This window comes from Myxine glutinosa, chromosome 3, assembly GCF_964187855.1.
Source record: "Myxine glutinosa chromosome 3, kmMyxGlut1.1, whole genome shotgun sequence".
Classification (NCBI taxonomy): Eukaryota; Metazoa; Chordata; class Myxini; order Myxiniformes; family Myxinidae; genus Myxine; species Myxine glutinosa.
In genome coordinates, this window is record NC_136263.1 from 219,298,508 (window position 1) to 219,322,779 (window position 24,272).

Below are 24,272 nucleotides of genomic sequence, written 5' to 3' on the forward strand. Positions count from 1 at the left end.
GTGAAACACAAACAAACCGAATTGTTAAAATGATCATCAAATATCAAAAGCATAGAAGTTACGGATCTTCCAACAATACGGTACATATAGGCCTTCGGTGTTATGCCTCACCTTCGGACCGCTTTGGACAAATTAAGCCCAGGTTTCTTAATACAGTTGTGTATCGTTTAGTAGTATCGTTTTCGTAATAATAATAATAACTAGAACTGCCACTTTAAAACTGCTGGCAGTGATGACCGGTTTACTCGCACCCACTTTTGATGCAACCCCACTGTTGATACAACCCCACTTTTCATACAACCCCACTTGTGATACAACCCCACTTTCATTGGACATGCTTTGACACAACCCCCTTGGATACAACCCCGACACACACACACACACACACACACACACACACACACACATCCCCCCTACCCCCTCCCACACACACACACCCCTCCCCCCACACACACACCCCTCCACACACACACACACACACACACACCAACCCCCCCTCCACATACACAAACACACCCCACCCCCAACACACACACACACACACACACACACACACACACACACACACACACACACACACACATCCCCCCTACCCCCACCCACACCCCTCCCCCCAAACACACACACACACACACACACACACACACACACCAACCCCCCCTCCACATACACAAACACACCCCACCCCCAACACACACACACACACACACACACACACACACACACACACACACACACACACACACACACACACACATCCACACCCACACACAAACACACACACCCCTCCACACACACACACACACACACACACACACACACACACACACACACACACACACACACCAACCCCCCCCCTCCACATACACAAACACACCCCACCCCCAACACACACACACACACACACACATATCCACACAAACGCACATCCCCTTCCACACCACCCCCTCCCCCACAAACACACGCACACATCCCGCCTACCCCCACCACACCCTCCCCCCATACGCACACCCCTCTAAACACACACACACACACACACACACACACACCAACCCCCCCCCCCCCCCACATACACACACACACACACACACACACACACACACACACGTCTCTACACCCCCCCCCCCCCCACCCCAACACACACACACATGCACACACAAATCCCCCCACCCCTAACACACACAAACACACGCACACATCCCCCCTACTCCCACCACACCCCTCCCCCCATACGCACACCCCTCTAAACACACACACACACACACACACACCAACCCCCCCCCCCCCCCCACACCCACACACACACATGTCAATCCATGCACTGATTGCAGAAAAAGCCATTTTAAAAAGAAAATTAACCTGAAATTGCAGACAGAATTATTTATTTTATCTGAGAAGCTAAACGCTTCTTCTTCTTCTTCAGGCGCTCATAACTTTGAGTGAAATACGATCGAGTTAAAAATAGTCAGAATTGGAGCAAATCTGTTTCATTCGTTTGTTAATATGCCTCAGCTATTGATAATTCTGCAATTGGAATTTCATTTGTTGTTGAAATGACCGCGGGAGATCGCGTTATCGTGAGCACGTTCTGGCAGGGACAAAATGGTGTGTTTCTTCTTCTTTCAACAATAAAGACTTATAGCTTCGCGACCGTACACCCAGTCATCTTGAAATTTTGCACACTTGTTACTCTTCATGACTTCTACTACAGTATGAAATTTCACGTCGATCAATAAAGCGATTCAAGAGATATCCATTTAAAAAAAAAAAAACGTTTAATTAACGATATCTGCCAAACCACGTGACCTATCGCAAATTCTAAAATGACATTTTAGTAGACTGACATGCTGAACAGACCTGTGAAGTTTCTCCTCGATTGGATCAAAAATGAGGGAGGAGCTACGTTTTAAAGGTTCATGCTTTAAACCGTCATAACTCTGCAACCATGTGTCGGATGACGTCGCCCTCGCTGACTTTTTTGTTCGTCATGGGCATGCGATTCTGCTTGCAAAGATTGGCCTCGATCTGTTCAGCCGTTGCAGAGAAAAAGGGGTTTTCGTGTTTTCACGAAAAACAAGATGGCGGCCGAAGCACGTGACCTGCGACGTCATAATTACCATTAAAATATTCTACAGACCGAGTCCCTCCTATGGTGGAAATTTTATCTCAATCGGCCCTATTATTGCAGAGAAAATGTTTTTTAAAGGAAATTAAAACTGAAAATGGCAATTGCACTGATGTCGGATGATGTCGTGGCCTGGGAGGACAAAATGGTGTATTTCTTCTTCTTTCAACAATAAAGACTTTAGCTTCGCGACCGTACATCCAATCATCTTGAAATTTTGCACACTTGTTCCACCCGATGAGAGCTACATTGTATTAAAAATTCAAGTCGATCCATGCAGTGGTTCAAGAGTTACAAGCTTTTTAAAATTTAACTTCCATTATTTATTGCGGCCAAACCATGTGACTTAAAAAAACGTCTCAAGTAACGATTAAACATCCCCCCGTGAGGAACACTTGTTTAAAGTTTCCACTCGATACCTCCACAAATTATGGAGGTGATTCCATTTCTAGTTTGAGATTTGAAAACGTCATAACTCTGAAACCACGTGTCGGATGACGTCGTGCTCGCTGACTTTTTTGTTTGTCATGGGTATCCGAATACGCATGCCAAGTTTGGGCTCGATCCGTTCAGCCGTTGCGGAGAAAAATGGTTTTTTGTGTTTTTTCACGGAAAACAAGATGGCGGCCGAACCATGTGACGTATGACTTCGAAAATTTTCGCATTCTGAGTTTTTTTTAACTAAGCATCTGGGGGAAAAATCTCTTTTTCGGGGGAGAAAAACTGTGTTTGACGAATTCTAACCTCTTAACGTTAGCATTTTTGATATACTCAATACACATGTTTTTTGTTCCCATTGCAGAGTTCTTTAGAATGAGCCATTCCTCAAATTTTTCCATTGAGCCGTTTCGGAGATACAGAGGGGCAAATTTGAAGGTGTTTTACAAGATGGCGCCCATACCACGTGACCTATGACGTCATCATTAGCATTATAAAATTCTACGAGCCTAGCCGATCATTTGATGAAAATTTCCTGTCAATCCGACCAGCGGTTGCTGAGAAACTTAATTATGAAGTTTTCGGAGGTGCAAAATAGGGTGGAAGAATAATAATAATAATAATAATAAGAAAAACTCTAGCAGTAATAATAGGTTACTCTCCATTTCATGGAGAGTAAACCTAATAATAATAATAATAATAATGTCGTAAATATCACCATAACACTTTAATCCCAATGTTATGAATACAAAGTTAATGGATTGAAGCGGTGTATGGTTCATGAATCGATGATGAGCGGTGTTCGGCACGAATATTAATAATCGCAGTGGTGAGGAATTAGCATCGGTTTTTTTAATGGTAATATCAATTTTGAAATATTACGTTAATATTATAGTAAATCTATTCGTAACACTAATCCCTTTGTAGTGACTGCAAACGTACTGGAAGTTAAAATATATCATCTTCTACATATTAATTATTATAGTAGCGGCAGTTTTGTGTCCGTTACATCATTACGTCGATGATGTCATTACGACGGCTGACTCCACCGACCGACATTTTAATTTACAAGTAGGCCTACACCCGCTCACTACCGGAGTAATAGGAAGGGTCATTCGTCCATGGGATATATAGATTGCAGTCGAATTATGGGCGGGTCTCAAGAACATTGGGTGTGTGTTCATTTACCAAGTTTCTTGTGTCAAGATCACCAAGTGGTTGAAGCATTCGAGCAAGTACTCCATTCAAAACCGTTTAGGAACAGCTGGCTTGGCAAGCGCTAGCTACCTGCTTGGTAAATGAGCACACCTCACGAATGTCCGGAGTCCTCCAAATTTCTTTGTTTAATGTTACTAGTACACCTGCTCACTACGGAAGCGGCAGGGAGACCCATGATATTATCCTTATTATTATCACTATTATTATCACTATTATTTATGTTAGACTAGCCGAAAGCACCCGGCGTTGCCCGGGTTCTTTTTGAATGAATTTACTACTATAATTCAGCTTTTACTCGTGGCCGCAGAAGATTGACTACTATAATTCAGCTCAGCTTTTAATTGCGAAATGGGCCCAGCCCGGCCGAGGTGGGCCTCGACCGTCCTCGCCACCTAGCCTATAACCTTCCCGGGGCCCGTCCCGACATTTTTTGTGTTAGAGGTTTCCTCCTATCTTTCACCGTTCAGGAGATTAGCGCGTGCAGACAAACAAACAAACAAACAAACAAAAACTTTCTTTTATATATATATAGATTAGGTCATTGAAAGGATCAGAATGTGCATGATATTATAACATGTTAGATCAGAACATGCATGACATTATAACATGTTATATCAGGACATTGAAAGGATCAGACTGCACATGACATTATAACATGTTATATCATGTCATTGAAAGGATCAGACTGTACATGACATTATAACATGTTATATCATTATCAGGTCATTGAAAGGATCAGACTGTACATGATATTATAACATGTTATATCATTATCAGGTCATTGAAAGGATCAGACTGTGCATGACATTATAACATGTTATTATATATCAGGTACACCTGCACACTATGGGAGCGACAGGAAGGGTCATTCCTCTTTGGGGTATATCGTCGATCTACATTACAGTCGATCTATGGTCGGGTCTCAATAACATTGGGTGTGTTTATTTACCAAGTTTCTTGTGGAGAGATCGCCAAGTGGTTTAAGCATTTGAGCAAGCACTCCATTCAAATCCCTCAAGGAACGGCTGGCTTGGCAAGCACTAGCTAGCAGCTTGGTAAATGAGCACAACCCAGGCCTCCTCCTTTTCAATGTCATGCTAAACAGCAGGAGCGAGTTTCAAAAGGCTGCCACGAAAAATGCCACGTTAGTGCCAGGAAGGGTCATGTTATTAATCCAACCTATTGTGGGGTATATAGAGTACAATAGATCTTCGCTCAGTTCTGTAAGTAAAACTTACCACACGGATGTCGGGACTCCTCCAAATTTACTTGTTTAGTGTTATAAACAGCATTAGCGACTGTTTAAAAAGCTAATCATGCGTGTTTGTGGTTTATAATAGCCGGCGAAGCCGGTTTTGTCAATGAACGCGTACGTATTATGTTGAAAAACCAGATTATGCTGGATCCCGTGGCTTGAGAATTTCGAAGCTTTGATGCACCAAATCGCTCAATGGAGGCCGCCATCTTGCGGATGCGGAAGTATGCATAACAAATTGAAAAAAGTTCAATAGGAGTTTGTTTCACCCGTCTTTGTTTGATTCACAATCTTATGCACCTCTAATTTGTAAATAAATACTTTAAGACCAACCCCGTTCCCCGGGCCCGTATGGGTCCTGGTTATCTTCAACGAAAATCGTCACCAAACACCGGAACCAATGAGATTCGAGCATTTGAAAAAATATTTCAAAAACCAAATCACTCAATGGAGGCCGCCATCTTCCCGATGCAAAAGTATGCATAAAAAAATTGCGAAAAAGTTCAATAGGAGTTTGTTTCACCCGTCTTTGTTTGATTCACAATCTTATGCACCTCTAATTTGTAATTAAAATACTTTAAGACCAACCTCATTATCTTCAACGAAAATCGTCACCAAACACTTCTTCATCAATGAGATCAATGACCAATGAGACCAATGACCAATGAGATTCGAGCATTTGAAAAAATATTTCAAAAAAGCTTATTACGCGTTTCGGAGGCTGAAAACGGCGTCAAATATTCTAAAATTGATGAATTATTTTTTAGAAATCTCGCGGCCGTAGGGGATAGTTTTTCACGGCCGGAAATATCCGAAGTTGAGACGGAATTCACCAAATTAATCAAGGAGTAAATTTTATCAATTTTAATCTCATCCAGAATGCAAATGGTGCATTTTAGGTCTGAATTTGCGAAATTTTGGTTGCTGACCAATCAGCGATCAGCTTAGGTCAGCCAATCAGCGCCATCGACACGGTTTGATTAACGACAGTCACACATTGCCGTTCAAATGACGCTATCGTCTGATCTGTCGGCCCTGATCTTACTGCAAGCTAACTTCTTCTGGTGGAGGAAGCCGCAGTGCCCGGAGAGAACCAGTCCTGACAGCGACTGGAGTTAGAAGACTACACACATACTGTGAAAACGTATATTAAGCCCAGTTAAAATTTCTTAAAATAGGCCCTAAGCTAGCACATCGTATAGTTACTTCCTTAAGCTTCTTGTGACAGTTATTGTATGTAGGTATTGGGGAGGACTGTCTGCTCTTCTCTTTTACCAAGTCTTACCAGGTACGGTACCTACTACACCTACCTACTACCAACTACCTAATCTACTGATGCCATAGTGATGGGTAAAATAGTGGCAAGAGGCTTTGGCTTCGCCGGCTCATTGCGGCTTTGCAGTCGGGTACTAGTATTTTTCCTTCTGGTAGAGACCGTTGGGCCGTTGCTCCCACGGAAATGCCATGATATTTGATAAGCTATTTATAAACGTTGACTCAATGTTTATTCAAGGAGGGAAAAAACTTTTGGGGAGGTGGCATATTAATGGTATTAATATTGTTTTGTAATAACATTAATACTGTACTATGCTATTATCGTTAGTTTTGTTATTAGAAGCGCCCTTGGAAAAACGCCACGATAAAGCTAACTTAACATGGATATACACCTCAACATGCAGCCCATTGACGGCAATGGTGTGGAAATCCCACTCGGGGGAGAAAAACCCCTTGGGGAGGGGGGCAAATGAACGCGCTACAACTTTCATTGTGTAACCCTACGTCATCCTGTCAAGTTTGGTTGAGATTGGATAAGTAACGACGGAATGTATTGGTGTCAAAAATTCATCAGACAGACAGACACAAAATGGCGTATTTTAGTATGATGATGATGCACTCGGGAAATGTTTTGGGTACGATTCTGCTTATCAATTACAGCTGAGTGATGGTCTGAGGCGCAATGCAAGCATGTTTTTCGCATATGGACGTGTGTATGTAATTATATAATTTATTTTTCTGCCTGGAAAACCTCCATAGAGGATTCATCAGCCGACGATGGGGGCTTTGGAGCCATCCAGGCTGTTCTTGAGGATGCTAAAATATTGCAGGTGAAAACTGACCAACCACCGTAACTGACTAAGAACACGTTCAGAAGATTGATACCATTCTGTAGCGGAACCAAAACGTTACTGATACCAGGATTGTACAGGAAGCAGGCGTTTCCTCCTTCAAGCATGTTCTGCATACTGACTGAAAAACTGCGAAAGGGGAAAATAGCAAAATGGGTTCCCCATGTGCTCATTGATAATCAGCTGAGCACACACCTGTAAAGGTGCATGACATAACTGCAATGTTGACAGCATGAGAAGGACCTGTTCCTGGAGTCCATTATCATGGTAGATGAAACAAACACGTGCATTATTCATTTGGTCCACATTTGAAGAGGCAAGGTGTGGACCGTCACCAAGAAAGACAATTGCTTGACTCAGTCGTGAAATCACGAAGGTATAGCACGTAATGTTCGTGTTCAACTGTAGTTTTGTGTTTGACTGGCTTTTGGCACAGGATCAGACTTTGCCCAGGCTGCATCACGCGACGGTACTGCGTTGAAAGAAATGTGCCCCTTGCTGCATCAGAAGCAACTCGAATTGCTATGGGATTGAAAGATTGAACTGCAAGACGTTGCAGCTCCTCATGACCAGTGTGTGATATACAGTCCTTGGAAGTGAAGTTGGGAGGTTCTTCCACAATTTCTTTATTCTTCTGAGCCATCGCCATTTCATTACTTGCTATATCCGAAAAAGAAGGAACTATGACGGGGACATCAGTGATGCGCTGCAGGTATCTCCACACTGTCAGTTACCATATTGCTTTCTTTAGCCGCATTGCACGCGACTTTATTGTGGATGTCTGCAATACTGGAGGGTACAGTTTTCACACCGAAAATGATTCATTTTCTAGATGGCATATACAGTATCATGTTCAATTAAGTCATGCACAAAACTTTTGAAATAACATAACTATATATTGTTATTTTAATGCACCATACGTTTTAATGCACTGTTGCAGTAACGAAGGCTGGAAAGGGTGGAAATGTGAATGGTTCGACGGATGTGCGGAGTATCGTTGAGAGAGGGGAAGACAAATGATGAATTGTGAAAGATGATGGGAATAGAGCCTGTGATTGATGCTGTGAAGAGGAACAGGTTGAGATGGTTTGGTCATGTGTTGAGGAAGGATGAAAGTGACTGGTTGAGAAGAGTGATGGAAATGAATGTAGAAGGAAGTGGAGGACGGGGAAGATCGAGAAAGACTTGGCTAAAGATGGTGGAAGAAGAAATGCGGGCAAGGGGGTTAACAAGGAGAGATGCAGAAAATAGGGCAAAATGGAGAAGATCGTCATGGGGACCGACCGCAAGGCTAACCCCCGCTCTAGTAGGGAATGAATGAATGAATGAATAATTCTAGCAGGGAAAATGGCCTTAATATGCCTATTGTGTTGTATACTCTTGACAAAGCGTTGGGGCTGCCGAAGCATTTGATTGGCAAGGGTTTTCTTGACATGGCAAGGTTTGCCATTGCCTTCCCAGCGTTTTGTCCGTGTTCTATCCCTTTATGTGCTGAGCATAAAGCAAGGAAGCAGCACGTACCATTTGGTAGTATTTGATATGACTCAGCCGGGGTTTAAACCACCAACCTCCCAGACTCAGAGCCGACATTCTAACCATTAGACCACCGAGTCTGCTATACACAGGGTTTGACATTAACGGGCACCCAGGGCACCCAAACTGTACAAGTCATTGGGTTTTGGATGCCCGGTCGGGCACAGGCCAAATGGCATAATGAACGTCACGTTTGACCCCAAATGTACGATTGCCTTGATCGCAGCAACTATAGGTTTATGAAATCCAGTAATGTAAACACAATCACTGGCTCACATAGTTCTCTCATAGTTTGGTGTTGTGCAGTTTTCTGGTGAAGTTTATTTATTTAAAATGTGTAATTAAGCTTTTGGGGGTATTCCACATATGACAGCCAGGGGTGAAAATGAAGAATTTTAGCAGAAGGCACCTGCAAATATTTAGTGGGCCATTGGTCCTTGGTAGATTATTGAACTTAATTTGATCATAATAGCAGTGGAATTAAACTTTTCGTAAAGTGAACTTGGAGAGATATGAAAAAAGATTTATATCAATGAGTACACATGACATCTGTGTAAGAGTAAAGTGTGCTCAAATAAGGCCAGACGAGATCGATTGATTAAAATCAGAGGAATGAGTCAGACAAGACTCTCAATTGGACTTTGCACCTGCGAAAAGACCGGGTGTGGAGATTCGGGCAGAAAGTCGAGAGGAGAGTTTCCCCGATGCAGCAGGGGACACACTGAGGGGGACCAAAAGGAGAGCGTGCCCTCGTGTTCGGTGAGCTCGGTTGTTGCCTCCACCGTGCGTGCGTAAGCGAAGGACCAACTTATAATCTGGTGTGTGGGTGCAACGAGGCATATGGAAGAACCCCATTGAAAATTGGGTCGCCACGTCAAAATCCAAGATGGCCGCAGCCATGTACGTCTGAAGCTTGTGAGCGGAATATCTTGAAAAATAAACGAACTACTAACTTCTAATCTGGTGTGTGGGTGTATCTCGGCATAAGGAAGAACGCTATTGAAAATTTTGTCGCCACGTCAACATCCAAGATGGCCGCCGCCATATATATGTCTGAACCTTGTGAGCACAATACGTATCTTGAAAAATAAACGAACTACTAACTTATAATCTGGTGTGTGGGTGTATCTAGGCATAAGGAAGAACGCTATTGAAAATTGGGTCGCCACGTCAAAATCCAAGATGGCCGCCGCCATGTACGTCTGAACTTTGTGAGTGGAATATCTTGAAAAATAAACGAACTACTAACTTCTAATCTGGTGTGTGGGTGTATCTTGGCATAAGGAAGAACGCTATTGAAAATTGGGTCGCCACGTCAAAATCCAAGATGGCCGCCGCCATATATATGTCTGAACCTTGTGAGCACAATACGTATCTTGAAAAATAAGCGAAGTACCAACTTCTAATCTGGTGTGTGGGTGTATCTTGGCATAAGGAAGAACGCTATTGAAAATTGGGTCGCCACGTCAAAATCCAAGATGGCCGCCGCCATGTACGTCTGAACTTTGTGAGTGGAATATCTTGAAAAATAAACGAACTACTAACTTCTAATCTGGTGTGTGGGTGTATCTTGGCATAAGGAAGAACGCTATTGAAAATTGGGTCGCCACGTCAAAATCCAAGATGGCCGCCTTGTTGCCTCTACCAGTACCGTTACGGTTACGGGGTCCGATTGTGGGACTTCCTATACCCCTAGAAGCAGAAGCAGAGCGACTATGAGAATAGACGGGAAAGAAAGTTCAAGGCAGCATGAAAGAAGAAATTCCAGCAGCTCAAATACAATGTGGAGAATGATAAAATGTTCTGCGATTTATGTTGGATGTATCCAGCACTAGCGGATACATCGGGACCTTCTTCACCGGGGCACCAAACTTCAGCAGAAGCAATGTGTTTTCAGGACAAGCTTCAGGAGAATGTGTCATGTTTGTTTGTTTATGTTATACTATCCGAATGAACCCGGCGTTGCCCGGGTTCTTTTTGAATGAATTTAATCTTCTGGACATAGGTCTGACGCGAGCCCAGTGTCAGTTAGTGCTCAACGATTCCTTGTTCTTTCTTCTGCGAGAGAGAATTTTGAAAGAAGAAGAAGTTACAGATTCGGATGAAATGGTGGTGGTTTATGTATTATATTAATCAATTGATTAACGATGTCATTTTTTTTTCTGATTATTATTTATTTATTTTCATTATTAATCATTCATTTATTTTCTTTCTCATTTGGCCAATATCTCAGGCACCTTTTGAGCTGGGAAGCTCATATTTGGACATGACAGTGACCAGGTGATGTGGCCATAAAGGATATTTTTGATTTATTGATTAATCACTTAATCGATTAATTATTTATTGATTAATCAATTAATTATTTAATTTTTTATTAATGACTTATTTAATTACATTTCTAAAAGATACATCTTCGGAAGAAGCACTAGTGGTTTAGTTATGCTATTAGCCAATTGATTAAGAAAATATTTTATGATAATCTTTGATTGATTTTAATTCTACAATTAATCAATCAATTAGAAAGGCGCCCGGCAATGCCGCGCTGTCGGATATTTAATTATTTGGCATGGGGGCGGTGTACTTTGAATGTCTGTACTTGTTTGTATTATGTTTATGTGTATTATATTCATGTTTGTTTGTTTATGTTATATGTATTTTATGTTATATGTATTATGTTTATGTGTATTATATTCATGTTTGTTTGTTTATGTTATATGTATTTTATGTTATATGTATTATGTTTATATGTATTATATTCATGTTTGTTTGTTTGTTTATGTTATACTAGGGCATGCCCGTACTATATCTATATCTAAAATTATATCCCCCCCCCTCTATTTACATGAAATGGTTTGGTCCAAAGCGAACGGCTTGCGAGTACGGTGACAATCCCCCCCCTCTATTTACATGAAATGGTTTGGTCCATTCGCAAAGCCAAAGCGAACGGCAGTTACGAATCGCAGTTACGATGAATCGCAAAGTAGTTTTAATTAGTTTTAAAACATAGTTTAACGCCAACATAGTTTGCCAACGTGAAATAAATGAATACGCTCTCAAATGTGCCGTCCGAGGCAGAGTCTGTTCGGCACGTTCGGCACACGTGATAGCTCGCTGCTCTCTGATTGGTTGAATCGTTTTTTGGACATAGCTCGGTAACTACTTGTCCGATTAATATGAAACCTTGAAAAGGCACATCCTCGGGTCCCCAGCAATATACCTGGCAAGTTTCAAGTATATCGGACCGGTAGTTGTCGAGAAACAGCGGTCGCATACACACACACAGACAGAGATTAGTGGAATTATAGATAGATGTATTTTATGTTATATGTATTATGTTTATGTGTATTATATTCATGTTTGTTTGTTTATGTTATATGTATTTTATGTTATATGTATTATGTTTATGTGTATTATATTCATGTTTGTTTGTTTGTTTATGTTATATGTATTTTATGTTATATGTATTATGTTTATGTGTATTATATTCATGTTTGTTTGTTTATTTTATATGTATTTTATGTTATATGTATTATGTTTATGTGTATTATATTCATGTTTGTTTGCTTATGTTATATGTATTTTATGTTATATGTATTATGTTTATATGTATTATATTCATGTTTGTTTGTTTATGTTATATGTATTTTATGTTATATGTATTATGTTTATGTGTATTATATTCATGTTTGTTTGTTTATGTTATATGTATTTTATGTTATATGTATTATGTTTATGTGTATTATATTCATGTTTGTTTGTTTGTTTATGTTATATGTATTTTATGTTATATGTATTATGTTTATGTGTATTATATTCATGTTTGTTTGTTTATGTTATATGTATTTTATGTTATATGTATTATGTTTATATGTATTATATTCATGTTTGTTTGTTTGTTTATGTTATATGTATTTTATGTTATATGTATTATGTTTATGTGTATTATATTCATGTTTGTTTGTTTATGTTATATGTATTATGTTTATATGTATTATATTCATGTTTGTTTGTTTGTTTATGTTATATGTATTTTATGTTATATGTATTATGTTTATATGTATTATATTCATGTTTGTTTGTTTATGTTATATGTATTTTATGTTATATGTATTATGTTTATGTGTATTATATTCATGTTTGTTTGTTTATGTTATATGTATTTTATGTTATATGTATTATGTTTATATGTATTATATTCATGTTTGTTTGTTTATGTTATATATTATGTTTGTGGTATTACCCTCGCCAGATGAGAAGGTACTGCATTTGAGTCCGTTTGTGTTTGTCTAATTGTCTGTTTGTTTATTTGTCCGCAGAAAATAAATATGATTTTCTCTGCAACCGTTGGTCTGATTGACAGTAAATTTTCACCATAGGTGCAACTCCACCTGTAGAATTTTTAAAATGATAATGATGACGCCATCGGTCACGTGGTTCGGTCGCCATCTTGGAAAAAACCGAAAAACGTTGCACCTCTATATCTTGGAAAGTGCTGAATAACAAAAATTGAGACATGGTTCATTGTAAAGAACTCTCCATGGGGAATAAAATATGTTAATGATCATGTCATTGGTGCCTCCATTATGATGTCATAATTCGACAAGTACAAAACTTCATCCTATCAGGATGAAATTTATTGAGCATCATCTAGGGATAAATTGGTGTAGAAAAAGAAGATGATGTCATCGGTCACGTGGTTCGGCCGCCATATTTGTTTTGCTACAAAGGCCTTAAAACCACTGAAAACACATTCTGGCAAGGGTCTGCAATCTCTGATTGCTCTTTCTTGTTTGTTATATGTTTTATGTTTATGTTATCTGTATCATGTTATATGTTAAACTAGTATATAGTCCATCACAATCGATGAGTTGGAACAGTTTATTTGACGATGCAGCCGCGTGAGCTGAAGTCTGAAGCCTGGGTCTAGTGTCAGATGTGCTTATATCTTCTTTATTTATTAGATATCTTACAGACGTAAATGGACACTCTATTTACTCTGCGCACTTTGCACGTCACGTTCAGCGAATGTCACCTCCCTGTGCCTTGTATTTATTGTGATTTAAAAAAAACCCTTCCGTACACTGACCTTGAGGCTCGGTTTGCAAGCCGCCGTCTAAAATTCCAATGTAAGAGACATAATTACTCTTCTTTTGGGTCTTCATAGTCTTAATGGTCTTTTGGGTCCTGTGGTTCATTTCGGTATTTTGGGTGCTCAAGCTCTTTTGCATCCTTGGGATCTTCCGGTTCATTTTTGTCTTCAGGGTCTTTTAGGTCATTTGAGTATTTGGGGTCCTCAGGTCTTTTCAGTCATCTAGGTCTTTGGGGTATGTTGGGTCTTTGGGGTAATTTCGGTGTTTGGGTTCCACTGCTCTCCCCTCTGGGCTGGTGCTCCTGCCTCACACCTAGCTCGTCTTCACGCTGTTGAAACCAAAGCGTTCAGAATCATTGGAATCTCCTGCGATGAAGCTAACTCCAAGGGCCTTTCACTCACTCACCGCAGGCAGGTTGGTGGTCTTTCCGTCTTCTACCGACTCCTCTCCGGCCTTGCCCCCCCCCCCCCCAGCTCTCTGTGTGCTCTGTCCCCCAAATATTCCTACAGGATGCACAAGATCTGCCAGCAACCCTCTTATGGTCAAACTGCCAAAATCAAGACTCTCTGCTCACCTTCACTCCTTCATTCCTCTTTTCTTCCACCTCTGGAACAAACTCCCTCACTCCCTTCAATCCCAATCCTCCCTCCAGGTGTTTAAAACAGCTGTTCACCACCATCTCTTATCTTCCCCCATCCAAAACCTTGATCTTTGATCAAAACCATCCAAAGTACGCAATACCAAAACGGGGAAATCCCAACCTCTTTCCCCTCCTCCCCTCACCCCGGTCTCGCTTCAACCCTCTTCTTTCTCCAAAACAAGCAAATGTATTTTGTGTTTTCACTTGATGATGTAAAGTAAAAGGTAATAGATCCGGATCCGGATCTTCAATCTTCAATCTTCAATCTTCAATCCCACTTCAATCTTCAATCCCACTGGATTTTCAATCCCACTCCACCCTCCAGGTCTTTAAAACAGCTGTTCACCACCATCTCTTATCTTCCCCCATCCAAAACCTTGATCTTTTCTGCCCCCGCTAATTTCACCCCAATTCCACTTTTTTGAAATACCAACTTCTGTCCTGGAAGTTCTTGGTGTCCTTGTGTTTTATACTTCTCCCACCCCCCCCCCCTTCCCACGCCGCCTCCCCCCAAGCCCTCTCCCTCCCTCGCATCTCCCTGCTCTCAAATGTTGTGTTTGTGTGCTTCCCCTTCTCTCCCCATATTGTCTTCTCTCCCCATCTTCTTATGTTGTATACGGTATATGAAATATGCATAATAAATCTTACTATAATGCAGCTATCGTTTATGTATGTATGTGATGTGTGTATGTGTTTTGCTGCAATAGCACCCCCTGGTGATTGTGTGTGTGTTTGTCTGTTTGTATGTTTGTTTGTGCATATGTGTGTCTGTTTGTGGGTGTGAGTGTTTTGTTTGTGTGTGTGTGTGTGTGTGTGTGTGTGTGTTTGTGAATGTGTATGTGTGTGTTTGTGTGTGTGTGTGTGTGTGTGTTTGTATGTTTTTGTGTGTCTGTGAATGTTTGAGTGTGTGTGTCTGTATGTGTGTGTGTGTTTGCGTGTGTGTTTGTATGTTTGTTTGTGTGTGTATGTGTATGTATGTGTGTGTGTGTGTGTGTGTGTGTGTTTGTCTGTTTGTCAATGTGTGTGTTTGTGTGTTTGTCAATGTGTGTGTGTGTGTGTGTGTGTGTGTTTGTATGTTTGTTTGTGTGTATATGTGTGTCCGTTTGTGTGTGTGTGTGTGTGTGTGTGTGTTTGTATGTTTGTTTGTGTGTGTATGTGTGTCCGTTTGTGTGTGTGTGTGTTTGTATGTTTGTTTGTGTGTGTATGTGTGTCCGTTTGTGTGTGTGTGTGTGTGTGTTTGTATGTTTGTTTGTGTGTCTATGTGTGTCCGTTTGTGAATGTGTGTGTGTTTGTTTGTGTGTGTATGTGTGTCCGTTTGTGAATGTGTGTGTGTGTGTGTGTTTGTTTGTGTGTGTATGTGTGTCCGTTTGTGAATGTGTGTGTGTGTGTGTTTGTATGTTTGTTTGTGTCTATGTGTGTCCGTTTGTGAATGTGTGTGTGTGTGTGTTTGTTTGTGTGTGTATGTGTGTCCGTTTGTGTGTGTGTGTGTGTGTGTGTGTTTGTTTGTGTGTGTATGTGTGTCCGTTTGTGAATGTGTCCGTTTGTGAATGTGTATGTGTGTGTGTGTGTGTTTGTATGTTTGTGTGTGTGTCTCGTTGGTTGTTATCTCCATGTGCGAGATAGTTCCAAAAGGTAGAACGAAGTCCTCTCAGATCTGTAAGTATCCATCTTTGTTTTGATAAGGGATCGTGATTATGTGGGAAATGGCTTTTTTGGGGGTTTTTATTTTTATTTTTTAACAAAAGCGAACTCAGGAGTGAACACGGCAATGATGGACCAAATTACCTCCTCATTTCGTTGTTTAATGCTGGGCAACATCGGGCAACCACTCGTTAGACTCATTCTCGTTCCGAAGAGGCTATGGACGCGTTGTATATCATTTCCATCTGCATAGTTTATATGCAAAGGAGTCAATTCCCGTCAGGGCATCGACTTCTTACCTTCAAATTTGTAAGCAGTCCAAGCTCCACCCACCTCCCCGCCAACAAGCTCCACCCACCTTCCCGCCAAACGTGCGTTACTCTCGATACCCCAAGTGTCGTCAGTTTACATTTTTACGTCAATTTGATGAATAGTAATTGAAAGTTTTTGTTGTGATTTTAACCTTCTATGTTTGAAAATAATGCAGCACATAGCAAATGTCAGGGGAATTGTCGCAGGTGTTTGTTTGGAAACATTTCAAGGAACTACAACGGCACTCGAAAGCGAGCACACCTCAGCCAGGTGAACAGTTTACGGTTTGTATGCCCTGATACTCAGGCCAGCTCTGGATTCGGACATGAACCAAAAGCTAATGAGTTCTTGTCACCGACTCGTACACCAAGTTTTGTTATAAAGCCGACATAACTTGAAATATCATGCTACATATGGATTTTGGCCGCATCACTTTGATGGTTTTGGATGGAGTCTCTCAGCACGTACATGGCATGTCCCTGTATTCGTACTTGTAGGAGGTCGGAATGCGGGGTCATGATCCGGTAAAGGTATCTCAGCACGTGTGTACATGGCATGTCCTTGTATTCGTACTTGTAGGAGGTCGGAATGCGGGGTCATGATCCGGTAAAGGTATCTCAGCACGTGTGTACATGGCATGTCCTTGTATTCGTACTTGCAGGAGGTCAGGATGCGGGGTCATGATCCGGTAAAGGTATCTCAGCACGTGTGTACATGGCATGTCCTTGTATTCGTACTTGTAGGAGGTCGGAATGCGGGGTCATGATCCGGTAAAGGTATCTCAGCACGTGTGTACATGGCATGTCCCTGTATTCGTACTTGTAGGAGGTCGGAATGCGGGGTCATGATCCGGTAAAGGTATCTCAGCACGTGTGTACATGGCATGTCTCTGTATTCGTACTTGCAGGAGGTCGGAATGCGGGGTCATGATCCGGTAAAGGTATCTCAGCACGTGTGTACATGGTATGTCCCTGTATTCGTACTTGTAGGAGGTCGGGATGTGGGGTCATGATCCGGTAAAGGTATCTCAGCACGTGTGTACATGGCATGTCCCTGTATTCGTACTTGCAGGAGGTCGGGATGCGGGGTTATGATCCGGTAAAGGTATCTCAGCACGTGTGTACATGGCATGTCCCTGTATTCGTACTTGCAGGAGGTCGGAATGTGGGGTCATGATCCAGTAAAGGTATCTCAGCACGTGTGTACATGGCATGTCCCTGTATTCGTACTTGTAGGAGGTCGGGATGCGGGGTCATGATCCGGTAAAGGTATCTCAGCACGTGTGTACATGGCATGTCCCTGTCTTCGTACTTGTACGAGGTCGGGATGCCGGGTCATGATCCGGTAAAGGTATCTCAGCACGTGTGTACATGGCATGTCCCTGTATTCGTACTTGTAGGAGGTCGGGATGCGGGGTCATGATCCGGTAAAGGTATCTCAGCATGTGTGTACATGGCATGTCCCTGTATTCGTACTTGTAGGAGGTCGGGATGTGGGGTCATGATCCAGTAAAGGTATCTCAGCACGTGTGTACATGGCATGTCCCTGTATTCGTACTTGCAGGAGGTCGGGATGCGGGGTTATGATCCGGTAAAGGTATCTCAGCACGTGTGTACATGGCATGTCCCTGTATTCGTACTTGTAGGAGGTCGGAATGCGGGGTCATTATCCGGTAAAGGTATCTCAGCACGTGTGTACATGGCATGTCTCTGTATTCGTATTTGCAGGAGGTCGGGATGCGGGGTCATGATCCGGTAAGGGTATCTCAGCACGTGTGTACATGGCATGTCCCTGTATTCGTACTTGTAGGAGGTCGGGATGTGGGGTCATGATCCGGTAAAGGTATCTCAGCACGTGTGTACATGGCATGTCCCTGTATTCGTACTTGCAGGAGGTCGGAATGTGGGGTCATGATCCAGTAAAGGTATCTCAGCACGTGTGTACATGGCATGTCCCTGTATTCGTACTTGTAGGAGGTCGGGATGCGGGGTCATGATCCGGTAAAGGTATCTCAGCACGTGTGTACATGGCATGTCCCTGTATTCGTACTTGTACGAGGTCGGGATGCCGGGTCATGATCCGGTAAAGGTATCTCAGCACGTGTGTACATGACATGTCCCTGTATTCGTACTTGTAGGAGGTCGGAATGCGGGGTCATGATCCGGTAAAGGTATCTCACCACGTGTGTACATGGCATGCCCCTGTATTCGTACTTGTAGGAGGTCGGGATGCGGGGTCATGATCCGGTAAAGGTATCTCAGCACGTGTGTACATGGCATGTCCCTGTATTCGTACTTGCAGGAGGTCGGGATGCGGGGAGATGATCCGGTAAAGGTATCTCAGCACGTGTGTACATGGCATGTCCCTGTATTCGTACTTGCAGGAGGTCGGAATGCGTGGTCATGATCCGGTAAAGGTATCTCAGCACGTGTGTACATGGCATGTCCCTGTATTCGTACTTGCAGGAGGTCGGGATGCGGGGAGATGATCCGGTAAAGGTATCTCAGCACGTGTGTACATGGCATGTCCCTGTATTCGTACTTGCAGGAGGTCGGGATGCGGGGTCATGATCCGGTAAAGGTATCTCAGCACGTGTGTACATGGCATGTCCCTGTATTCGTACTTGCAGGAGGTCAGGATGCGGGGTCATGATCCGGTAAAGGTATCTCAGCACGTGTGTACATGGCATGTCCCTGTATTCGTACTTGCAGGAGGTCGGGATGCCGGGTCATGATCCGGTAAAGGTATCTCAGCACGTGTGTACATGGCATGTCTCTGTATTCGTACTTGCAGGAGGTCGGTGCGCCGGATGCGGGATCATGATCCGCGACCGGTTCTTGCTGTGCGTGGGCCACGAACACTGGCACGAGGCGTGCTTGGCGTGCACCGCGTGCCTCGCTCCGCTCCGCCGCACATGCTACCGCCGCAACCATCGCCCCTACTGCAAACAAGACTACCTACGGTAAGGGTTTCCCTTTTCAGTCTTATTCAATATCGTACAGGTGCTCCGTACTGCCTCGTGCTGCCTCGTGCTGTTTGAGCGTTACGTTGGTGCAATCGTTTGGCCTTGTGCTCAATGTAGTGGAATTGGGGGGTTGGGGATGGTGGGCGCATTGTGCATCCAGATCCCAAGGCAAAGGCCGACCGGGGTTGAGAGGTCGTGAGCGAGAAGCCCGTTGATATTTGGAGGCAGATAAGGTAGTTACCTTCCTCGCTCCTGATAACATCACCGTGGCCTTTGATCTTGTGCCGCCCGTGCTCTTTGATCCAAGCCCGGCTGGGCGGTCCAGCTCTGCCCCTGTGAGCAGGTGCCCAGCGGCGCCGACAGCTGCGACCTGAGCGCACCACACCCTCACAGAGCCCTCCCTCTAATGCCATGCTCGTCCCGACCTCCTTTCTTCTTATTATCTCTCATCTTCATAAATATCAAGAAAGAAAGTTCCCTTTGTTGGTGTTTTTTCTTCCAATTTCTACGCTCAATTTCCTCCTGCTTCTGCAAAGAGCAGGCGAGTTATCACCGTCATGACCGAATTAATGACAAATTCCTCCTTGGGAAGGCAAGCACAAAAACCGTCCAGCGTGAGCCAATAAATTGCTTTGGCAGCACTAATGCTCTTCAAATAATCTGCTATGATCATGAATTTGTAGTGACATGGGCATTGAGGAAGTTAGGAGTGGAGGAATGGTTGATCAGAGTAGTGATGGCAATGTACGAAAGAGCGTGCACAGCTGTAAGGACGAAGGACGGGAACAGTGGTGAGTTTGAGGTGAAGGTGGGAGTGCATCAGGGGTCGGTACTAAGTCCACTACTATTTGTAGCTGTGATGGAGGTGCTGGCTCAGAACGTAAAGGAGGGTTTACCGTGGGAGTTGTTGTATGCAGATGATCTGGTGTTGATTGCGGAAAGTATGGATGGACTGAAGGAAAAGATGAACAAGTGGAAGGAATGTATGGAGACAAAAGGTCTGAAGGTGAATATCGGAAAGACGAAGGTGATGGCAAGTGGTAAAGCATGTGGTGAGGTGGAAAGAACTGGGAAGTGGCCCTGTGCTGTGTGCAGGAAGGGTGTCTGAGTGAACTCCATTCAATGTACAATGTGCGCTGAGTGGGTTCATCAAAAATATAGTGGTCTGAGAGGGTCATTAACCAGTGTGGCAGCTACATTGAAATGTAAGGTGTGCACAGAGGGAGTTGCAGATGGAGGAAATGTTGAGTTGGATCTTGGAGACGGCGTGAAGCTGGAAGGTGTGAAAACATTTTGCTACCTCGGAGACATGCTGAATGGAGAAGGTGGATCAGACATGGCGACTGTTGCAAGAGTCACATGTGCATGGAAGAAGTTTTGGGAACTGAGTGGCGTTGAAGCTGAAGGGAAAGGTGTATGCTGCATGTGTGAGAAGTGTTTTGATTTATGGGAGTGAGACATGGGTAATGACTGTAGAGCAGCAATGAAGGCTGGAAAGGGTGGAAATGCGAATGGTTCGGTGGATGTGCGGAGGAGTATCGTTGAGAGAGAGGAAGACAAATGATGAATTGCGAAAGATGATGGGAATAGAGCCTGTGATGGATGCTGTGAAGAGGAACAGGTTGAGATGGTTTGGTCATGTGTTGAGGAAGGATGGAAGTGACTGGTTGAGAAGAGTGATGGAAATGAATGTAGAAGGAAGTAGAGGACGGGGAAGACCGAGAAAGACTTGGCTAAAGATGGTGGAAGAAGAAATGCGGGCAAGGGGGTTAACAAGGGGAGATGCAGAAAATAGGGCAAAATGGAGAAGATTGTCATGGGGACCCCAAGGCTAACCCCCGCTCTAGTAGGGAAAATGGCCTTAAAATGCATGTTGTTGTTGTTTGATCATAAGGAGCATGATGATCATGATCATGAGGAGCATGATGATTACGAGGAGCATGTTGATCATGATCTTGAGGAGCATGTTGATCATGATCATGAGGAGCATGTTGATCATGATCATGAGGAGCATGGTGATCATGATCATGAGGAGCATGTTGATCATGATCATGAGGAGCATGTTGATCATGATCATGAGGAGCATGATGATGATGAGTATGTTGATCATGATCATGAGGAGCATGATGATCATGATCATGAGGAGCATGATGATTATGAGCATGAGGAGCATGATCATGAGGAGCATGATGATTATGAGCATGTTGATCATGATCATGAGGAGCATGATGATGATGATGATCATGATTGTGAGGAGAATGATGAGGAGGAGCATGTTTATCATGATCATGATGAACATGTTGATCATGATCATGGGGAGCATGATGATGATGACGATCATGAGGAGCATAATGATAATGATGCTGACAATAATCATGATGTATAATAAATCGGGAAATGCTGAACAATACCAAATCGTTTGTACCTTGCATCCATTTTTTGAGCTTCGCCTCCCTATAAAACGAAGCAAACGGGTGTTTTGTTTCCTTATGTAATACAAGTGACATATTCCTCACTGTAATTAAACGCCATTCGATTATTTGTGTTGTACAACGATTGATCAACAATTGTGGGTGACCTAGCGGGAAGTAAACAAAAATGTCGTCGTGATTGTTATTTTCAAGGTTAAAACTGTTAGTCCAGCGGATAGGTGCAATATAGAGACGAATCGTGCACTTTTCGATAAAAGCATCAAACTTGCGACACATATTCAGTCGGCCATAAAAACAAAATTAGATATCGTGCCATCCCAGTTTTGGCCTGTGATTGCTATGGCGGCCATCTTTCAAAATGGCCACCACATGACACTAAAATACCACATAACTCAGCAACCATGAGGCCTAGGATCTTAATTCTGGTGTCTATATATATATATAGGTTTTGGGGGTCATATAAATCAAAGAAGGCAATATCGAGTATGTGTGGTCACTTAAGGTACCACCTTTTAAACGTAAGTACCATTTTACAGTTTATGAAGACACATTCATGGTCTTTTAGCAAGAATGTATTGATTAATTACCAATAAATATATGGAATCATAATACACAAAAAACCACTGTACTGACAGAGTACATATTTCATAATATGCTTACTAGTATAATACTCGTATTATCTTTGCTGGATTGGATGCTCTATGGGTGGCGTTCGGCACAGGCAAGCATATGCGCATGGTACCAGCTCATGATATCTCAGCTCATGATATCTCAGCTGCAATTGGTCCTGAGAAGTCCATTGCGCTTCCAATGTTTCACGCCATTACTGGGTGCGATTCGACCTCTTGCTTTGCTGGCAGAGGCAAGAAGACTGCTTGGGATACATGGAGCATGTGCCCTGAGGTTACAATGGAGTTAATGAAGCCGATGGAACAACCAAGGGTGCTCTACTTCAGCACACTGGACGAGCAGTATACCAGGCCGGTCACATCTGGAGTCAGGTGCTTGAAGCAAAGGCTACGCCTCCACAACCGGACGGATGGGGATGGACTCGTAGCAGTGATGGAAACTGGGATGTTCTTTGGAGCAGTCTTCCTGAAGCCAGCGGAGTTTGCAGAGAACTTATTCGATCCGGTTGTACCAAAGACTGTCGAACAAACTGCAAATGCACAAAAGCAGCTCCGCCATGTACAGCTTTGTGCACGTTGGAACCTTGGCTCCATAAGTGAAGAGTGAGGGCACACATCCCTAATCTATTCTGCCATTCCACGTATTATGGCGATCTTGAACTTTACTAAACCCATCACATAATATATATAAATTACACCAAATGTTACTCCTTCACATAGTGTAAAAGAGCACATGGTACGGTACTGTACATAAGGTTACGAGACAAAACTGTGAAGTCAAACTGTTGACCTTTCGACTTTTCCTGTTTTTAATTAAAATGTCCTTTCTTCATAATTTTATTTCCTGTTCCTGCCAAGGAAAGACATGTTTCCTTGCTGATTGAAGATAACGTGATTTAAAATAAAATTCCAATCGGATTCCTGTGACTCCTTTTGCTTTTTCCATGGAGACATGTAATGTGAAGCCTTTTTGAGCAGCGTAACTGATCGCTCAACATGTTTCGTCCAAGTAAGTTCCAAAGAGGGAAAGTCTGTCCTGAGATGATCAGGTGATCCAAGTGGCCTTGTCTACCAACTGCTCTGTGATTGGTGAGAGTGTACAAGGGGCGCTCAACAGGTAGCTGGTCTTTTTTTGTATGCGTATCATGGCTGTGGGTCGCATCATTTACTGGGGGACATGGACTTGGGAGCCGGGGCAGGGGGACACGGACATCGACAAAGGAAATACAATAGTTGAAGATGCACCAAGATTTAGATTTTTTTGTTTCTTGGCAAGGGTCATGCTTGGCAGTTTGCCATCCGTCTCCCAATATAACTTAGGACAGCAATTTGTAATCTGGCCAGGACGCAGGCGAAAGCTCGCCTACTCTTCACGAAGGACACCGTGGGGTCTTTCACTTCGACGAACTAATGCTGGCACACAGGACACCCGGCTTAACGTCCATCGAAAGGATGGCACACCCATTGATGATTCACTCAGTCTGTGAAACACCGGGATGACAGTTTATATCTAAGTCGGGATATCGTCATTTTATAAATGATTATATTTAACAAATAAGAAATAAACAAGTGTACATTATTATTTCCTATGAACTATATATATATATATATATGTGTGTGTGTGTGTGTGTGTGTGTGTGTGTGTGTGTGTGTGTGTGTGTGTGTGTGTGTGTGTGTGTGTGTGTGTGTGTGTGTGTGTGTGTGTGTATTTTTCTTTTCTTTTTTGGATACAAGATCGAGGCTCGTGTAAGAGGTAACATTAATCATAAATAAAATAATAATAATAACAAGAAGACGTCATGCGAAGCACAATACTTGCAAAATCCGCCCCCCACCCCCAAGAAAAAAATTCCATTGATACAGCAAAT

General features: G+C 42.8%; 1 protein-coding gene across 1 annotated transcript in view; it reads left to right on the forward strand.

Annotated features, from left to right (window-relative positions):
* The window catches only part of LOC137423882 (LIM homeobox transcription factor 1-beta), a 433,294-nt gene that overhangs the window by 161,643 nt on the left and 247,379 nt on the right, over positions 1-24,272 (forward strand). The window contains exon 2 of the mRNA XM_068111433.2: positions 19,172-19,340. Coding sequence (XP_067967534.1) covers positions 19,172-19,340 — 169 coding nt within the window. The remainder of the gene's footprint in view (positions 1-19,171; positions 19,341-24,272) is intronic.